Source organism: Galeopterus variegatus, unplaced genomic scaffold (genome assembly GCF_000696425.1).
Source record: "Galeopterus variegatus unplaced genomic scaffold, G_variegatus-3.0.2 Scaffold1201, whole genome shotgun sequence".
NCBI classification, from domain to species: Eukaryota; Metazoa; Chordata; class Mammalia; order Dermoptera; family Cynocephalidae; genus Galeopterus; species Galeopterus variegatus.
This window is the reverse complement of record NW_007727312.1, coordinates 165,762-173,425: the sequence shown is the minus strand read 5'-3', so window position 1 is coordinate 173,425 and position 7,664 is coordinate 165,762. Positions and strand designations below refer to the sequence as shown.

The window sequence follows — 7,664 nt, the reverse complement described above, 5'->3', positions numbered from 1 at the left end:
TTTTATTTTATTTTATTTTATTTTTTTCCTTTTTGTCTCTTTTACTGACCGGTATAGGATCGCAACCCTCGGTGTCACGCCCGTACCGGGGACCGGCAACGGGATCGCAACCCTCAGTGTTGCGCCCGCACCGCGCTCAGCCAGTGAGCGGGAACCGGTCACCACATGGGATCCGAACCCTCGGCGGGAGCCCCGCCATGCTCCCAAGTGGCACACTCTCCAGTGCGCCACCGGGCCGGCCCCTTAATTTATTTTTTGATGCTCAAATCAGGATACATTTTTGGGAATTCAAGCTCTATACCATACCATAATATAGTAAAATAAGTTTATAATATTTGAAAGGCCACATTAATGACAAGCAATATGAAAGGCCATATTTAATACTTTTCCTAATAATACTATTTAATCCATGACAGAAGAGTATATGCATACAATATTTTATGAAAGATAAGTACTAAACGTTGGAGGAGTTGGCAAATTTAAATCTGTCAATATAACTGGTGACAACTTCATAACCTCAAGGATGCACTACCTCTACTGCTAACTGAAAATTAATTTGCAGTGATTCTCAACCCATCACTTGTGCTTCCTAATGTCCATCTTCTTCTCTCACCAGAGTTAATGACCAGGACCATTTTCTTAAACAATTCCAGGGAATGCCATACACATAAATGGCTTCTCTAAGAAAGAGTTCCTAACATTTCCTTTACATGACACTACTTCAAGGTATCAGGAATATAAATCTTTTCTTGACTGAAAACTTTGGAAGATATATTTACTTATTCCATGGTGCCTCTGGAACCGTGTGATGTAATAGAGTGGTCAATGATACATTTAAGTGCTTAATAGAAGTACCTGCTTACTGTTATTAACAATTACACAACATTCTTGCCATATTCCTTAGTTGACTAAGTACCTGTGTGTGAATTATCTTCTTTCCTCACAAAAACCTTCTGGGTTAAATAAGCATTATCATTCCCACACAACCAGTAAGAATCACTGAGCTTTTTATGTGCTAACACAGTGAAAAATATAATTGAGAGAGATGTCAAGGTTCCCACTTTCAAAGACGTGATAACCTACTGGGAAACAAAATATTAATTATATGCAGGAAACAGCTAAAGTTAATTTAAAGACATAATGTTAGCTGGAGCAAATGAGTATGGCAGAACTTTACACACACACAAAAATTTTTTTTTTGGTCTTTTTCGTGACTGGTAAGGGGATCGCAACCCTTGGTGTGGTGTCGCCTGCACCACACTCAGCCAGTGAGCGCACCGGCCATTCCTATATAGGATCCGAACCCACGGCAGGAGCGTCCCTGCGCTCCCAGCGCTGCACTCTCCCAAGCGCGCAATGGGGCCAGCCCACACACACACTAATTTTTAACACCTAATGTTGGCTGAGCAATTTTGTCATCACCCAACACTTGGGCTGGCTTACTATGAGCCCTATTTTTCATATGAGGAAAGTGAGACAAAGAGAAGCTAAGCAACTTGCCCAAGCAAATCAGTGGTGAACTAGGATCTGAAGTCCAGATCAGTCTGGCTCTGTGCACCCCTCTTTTCACCATCACATTTACTGCCAGGAAAGACAATCTTCCCAAGGCAATTGGGACAAATGTCTACTACTTTTGTCTACTACTTCCCATAAAGCTATCCTGCCCAGTAGAAAAGGAATCCAGAGTTACAGGGACTCACAATAATGAGCCAGCAATGTAGTTTTCCTGTATCACGTTACCTCTTTGATTCGTTTAACCAAAGCATTCTGATCAAAGGCAACAGCCTCTGCACACTGGTGCAGGTGATCCTGATAGCGGAGGCAGAGCTGCAACACCTGCTGAGAATCCAATTTCTCCAGTTTGGTATTTGTGGGGGAAGTCTGGCCACTCAATAGCCCTTCAAAGGAGAAAAAAGAATAAAATGAAATGAAATGGAAATTACTGCTAATAATTCACCAAAGACAGGGTAAGAAACTTAAATTTAATCTTGCATCTCTTGTTATAGGCTAATGACAATTAATGCAACTATCATTTATAGAGCATTTATTATGTGCCAACCACTTTTGCCAAATGCTTCCTGTGCATTATTTTTCATATTCATAACTGCCCTGGAAAGTAAGGAATTATGAGCCCCATTTTACAGATGAGAGGCCAAGACACAGAGTTAAGTAACTTTTCAAAAGTCACATAGCTAGTAAGTGGTTTCTCAAAGGCAGAGCTCCTGACCTTAAACCACTACTTCAAGGTATTAGGAATATAAATCCTTTCTTGATTGAAAACACTGTTGGATGTATTTACTTAATTCTTTTTAATAATTATGATGGCTGTCTGAGAAATGGAGAAAATGTAATAAAATGTCTAAGGAAATTGCTAAGAGGAGACGCTAAAATTTAAAAAGTTAACAAATAAGCAGACTGTCAGCTAACATGCCAGAAACTGATTCTTTACGTTTTCCTTCAACCGTAGTTTAGTTGTATAACTCTTAAACTCCCCTACATTTGCACAGAACATATTTTCAAAGCCTTTATATATAATTACCTTACTTTTCTGTAATGTGTATAGAACAGGATAATTATTAGCATTTATAGAATAATAAATCAATTAAAGAGGCTAAATGACTTGTCCACTGTCACAAAGCAAAGCCCAGACTACAACTTAAGCTTACTGGCTTTTGGCCAAGTGCTTCCTGCCAAGGCAACAGTTCTCAAACTCTTTGATGTCAGAACCCCTTTACACTCTCAAAAATATTGAGGGCCCCACCCACATCAAAGCTCATCTTGGGAACCCTTCCCTATTCCTGCCCCCAACCACCAACATCAACCCCTGACTGTTTTGGAGCTTAAACCAGTGTTCTCTTCCCCCTGAACAGGCTGTATGATGGGCTACCCACACGAGTTCTCCCAGAGAATCTTCGAGAATGTTGGCCAGTGCTCTCAGATCTTTACCTGGCATGACAGAGCAGAGTGCAGGGCTGAAACCCGAAGCACTGCTCAGCTCCCCCACCTTCCACTGCCAGCACTAGGTCCCTCAGCTGATCCACTGCTAGTCCTAACACAGGAGAGCACCAGTTATTCAAACTGCCTCCAGGTAGTATCTTTTGGTGAATTTGGTATTAGCAGAAATGGGGATTTATTTCTTCAATTGAAATTTTCATTGAGATCCTGTGTACCCTTTACCCGGTTTCTTCCAATAGCAACATCTTACAAAACTATATTATAACAATACAACCAAGATATTGATATTGATAAAATCCACTGATCTTATTCACATGTCCCCATTTAGAACATTTCCATCAACCCAAAGAGATCCCTTATGCCTATTGGCAATTAGTCCTCGCTCTCCATAACCCCCCCCCCCCCCAAGCCCCAGGAAACCACTAATCTACATTCTTTCTTTTTTTTTTTTTTCCTTTTTTCGTGTCCGGCAACGGATCGCAACCCTCAGTGTCGCGCCCGTACCAGACCGGGGACCGGCAACGGGATCGCAATCCTCGGTGTTGCGCCCGCACCTCGCTCAACCAGTGAGCGGCCCGGTCTGTATGTGGGATCCGAACCCTCGGTGGGAGCACCGGGCGGGAGTGCTGCCACGCTCCCAAGTGGCGCACTGTAGCAGTGCGCCACCGGGCCGGCCCCTATAATGTTTTGACAAATGTAGGTTTGTGTATCCACCACCATAGTCAGATACCGAAAAGTTCCATCACCACAGTTTCCTGTGTTGCTTTTGTAACCACACCTACCTCTCTCCCATCCCCTTCCCCATCCTTAAAAACCTGTCAACCACTAATCTGTTCGTCATTTCTAAAATTTTGTCCTTTCGAAAATGTTATGTAAATGGAATAATACAGTATGTAACCTTTCAGGACTGCAATTTTCACCCAGCATAATACATCAGAGGTTCATCTTTGTTGTTAATGTATCAATAACTTGTTCCTTTTTATTTCTGAGTAGTATTCCATGAAATGTATGTACCAGAGTTTGTTTAACCATTCACCTGTTGAAGGACATTTGGGTTGTTTCCAGCTTTGGGCTATTACAAACAAAGCTGTGATGTGCAGTCATGTACAGGTTTTTGCGTAAACATTAGTTTTCATTTCTCTGAGATAAATGCCCAAGAATGTAACTGTTAGGTCATATGGTAATGGTATGTTTAGTTTCGTAAGAAACTGCCAGTTTCCCAGAGTGCCTGGAACAAGAAAATGGGAATTTTTCAGACCACTAAAATCTCCTAACAAAATTATCAGGGGCTACCCTATCACTGACAAGGAATATAGTTCCAGGAATGCAAATTCGGGGAAGGTACCAAATCCTTTTTGCTGTCAATTCAAGATTTAAAAAGAAAAAGAGGAAGGGGACACTATGGAAAGAGGAATGAATGATTTTGTGCCATCAGTAGTGGGCCAAGATAATGCAAAAGCCATGAAGGAAACAATGATAAATTCAACAATATAAAAACCACGACTCCCCATGGCATCTTCTCATGTGTTTACAAGTTAAAATTAAAAAAACAAAAACCTGGGAAAAACATTTGCAACTCATATGACAAAGTGTAAACTTCCTAATCTATGAAGAGCTCCTACAAATTGGCAAATAAAAAATTAGCAAAAGAAAGATGAACTACCCAGTAGTGGGATCCCATACTATCATATGGTAGTTCTGTCTGTAGTTTTTTGAGAAACCTCGGGATTGTTTCCCATAATTGATGTACTAACTTGACGTTATGTTAAGTGATATAAGCTAGCAATAGAAAGAGAAATACCACATGTTGTCACTCACTGTGGAAGCTAAGAAAGTTGATCACAGAGAAGTATAGAGTAGACTGTGGTTACCAGAGGCTGGAAAGGGTAGGAGGGAGAGGCGATAGTGAGAGGTTAGTTAACAGATACAAACTACAGCTAGATAGGAGGAGTAGTATCTACTGTTCTAAAGCACTGCAGGGTGACTATAATTAACAACAACTTATTGCATAGTTTCAATTAGCTAGAAGAGAGGATTTCTGAATGTCTCCAACACAAAGAAATGATAAATGTTTGATGTAATGAAAAAAAAAATCAGTGGGTGCCAGGGTTTCAGGGGATGAAGGAAGGAGTAGAGGAGGAAGGAAAGAGCTCAGAGGATTTTCAGGGCAGCAAAACTATTCTGTATGATACTGGAATGGTGAGTACATGACATTATGCTTTAGGCAAAACTCACAGAACTGTAAGATACAAAGAGGGAACCCTAATGTAAAATTAAGTTAATAATGTATCGATGTTGATACATAATTGTAACAAATGTAACACACTAATGTAACATGTCAATAAGAGGAGAAACTGTGCATGTGTGAGGGGGGAGGGTATGGGAACTGTCTGTACTTCCTGTTCAATTTCTCTGTAAAAGTAAAACTGCTGTAAAAATAAAGAAAAAAAGCATTAATTGAGCACTGAAAAAAAATTAGATGGAGAGCAAGGGCAGGGAGGGAGACTTTCATAGTATATATACTTTTAGCATAATTTTAACCAAATTAATGCATTTCCCTTTGAAAATTTTTAAAATAAATATACTCATTTTAACGAAAAGTGGTCAAGGTCTTCCCCTTCTATCAGTAATGTCTTCTTAGGCAGTTCTCCCTTCTTCCTCCACCCCAAGTACCTCTACTCTATAAGTAAAAAACAGTCCCATATTTTTCATTCTCACCAAGGATTGTACGGTCAAACACACCTTTAAAACAATATCTTCTCCAAGATGATTTAAAGTGTCATAACAAACTGTGAGCTGGCTGAAGATTGGGACCATGTTTTGCTTATTTTTCTTTCTTGTGTCTAGCTAGTACCTGACACATAAAAGGTTCTTAGATTAGGGTAAGAGGATGCAGTTCAATTGCTGAAATTGCAAGGAAAGAGTGAGCTGAGGAAGACTTTAGGAGGAAAAAAGGCTTCCCAGGTCTCTAACTCTCCATGTTCCACATTTTCTAAGAGTGAGGCCTTGTCTCCATCTTAATCTGCTCTTCCAAGGTGAATGTGGAAGATCTGCGTTTGAGAAGACTACTGGGGGAGCATACTGCAGAATGAGAAGAAAAGCTACAGGGCCAACCCAGGCTGCCAGATGGCTGAAGCAGAGAGCCCAGAACTCAACCTTAGCTCACAAGACAAAACCCTTACTCTACTTCTTAAAATAAAGGGGAGTGGGGGAACAAGAGAAGAATTTTGAGAAAGCTGCCAGGTCTAAAAGGCACACTAAGGAGTTCAAATTAAGTTGCCCAGACAGCTTCAAAGTCAAAGAAATTATACTTTAAATCATTCTCATAAGTCACAATTGCACCCTCCCCCCAACCATGTAAAAACAAAACCCAGGTACATGAGTCTATCATCAGAATGTGCTTCCTTGACTCAGAGAAATCTCCAAAAGTCTGCCACAAGTCCTGCCCCGGGCCACAGAAGGAGCAAGATAGGACAGAGAAAAAAAACAGGACAGGTCACTTTTTTTTTTTTTACTGCTGAAGTAACAAAGCCATGCAACCCAGGCAAATTCTAGAGGCAATGACCATGTTTTCCCATCACTCTTGAGTGTCAGGAAACCATCTTCCCTGTACTGATGGCTGAACCACTCCCATACCTTCTGATCAAAGGAGGAGGGAGGACAGAAACCTGGGTAAATTTAGAGATGGTAAATTTTGTTATTTTTAGGAGACCACAAACTGCCAGCCCTCCAGAAATGTTTTATTAGGAATGCACACTTTAAGATTTTCCACATTTTTTGAATGCTTTGAATGAGGTATCTACTCTCCCGCTCTCTCAATTGCCACCATCTTCCTCCCGTCCTGTGCCTAGCAGCGTTACTCACTGCCATTACCTGCCTGGCCTGAGTGCCCCTGGATTTACACCCTTGTTTTAATTCCTTCCAACCTACTCTAATAATTACCTAAACCCTTACCATTAATAGGAAACCCTTGAAATTATTTTTTGTATAGTTTAAGTTTTATGTATGGTTAGGATTTTTCTGTTTTTTTTTTTAAATGGAAATTTTCAAAGTATAGGAAAGTAGGAAAAAATGTATACCCAAATACACACCAGCTAGATTCAACAACTAATGTTTTGTCATATCTACTTCACCTCACAATATAAATTTTTTTCTTTTGCTATTCCATTAAACAATTATGGACACGATGACACTTCACTCCTAACACTCCATAAAGAAGGTCATTTGTCCACATATTTATGATTAGTTTTTCATGTTAAATAAGTTTCTAAAATATGTCTTCCTTACTGTTAGGGAACAGAGACATTGCCTTCAGTTTTCTAATTCTTCTTTAGCTTGACACAGTGATGCACGCAAAGAAGATGTTTATTAGTAGAGTTAAAAACCTGATCTAAGGGCTGGCCCAGTGGCACACTTGGTAGAGTGCGGCGCTTGGGAGCATGGTGGCGCTCCCGCCGAGGGTTTGGATCCCACGTGGCGCTTGGGAGCACGGTGGCGCTCCCGCCGAGGGTTCGGATCCCATGTAGAGACCGGTCTGCTCGCTGGTTGAGCGCGGTGCGGGCGCAACACCGAGGGTTGCGATCCTGTTGCCAGTCCCCGGTCCGCTCGCTGGTTGAGCGCGGTGCGGGCGCGACACCGAGGGTTGCGATCCTGTTGCCAGTCCCCGGTCCGCTCGCTGGTTGAGCGCGGTGCGGGCGCGACACCGAGGG

General features: G+C 41.3%; 1 protein-coding gene across 1 annotated transcript in view; it reads right to left on the bottom strand.

Moving 5' to 3' along the window:
* LOH12CR1 (loss of heterozygosity, 12, chromosomal region 1) overlaps positions 1-7,664 on the bottom strand; it is a 99,757-nt gene that overhangs the window by 24,695 nt on the left and 67,398 nt on the right. Inside the window, exon 3 of the mRNA XM_008575504.1 lies at positions 1,741-1,898. Coding sequence (XP_008573726.1) covers positions 1,741-1,898 — 158 coding nt within the window. The remainder of the gene's footprint in view (positions 1-1,740; positions 1,899-7,664) is intronic.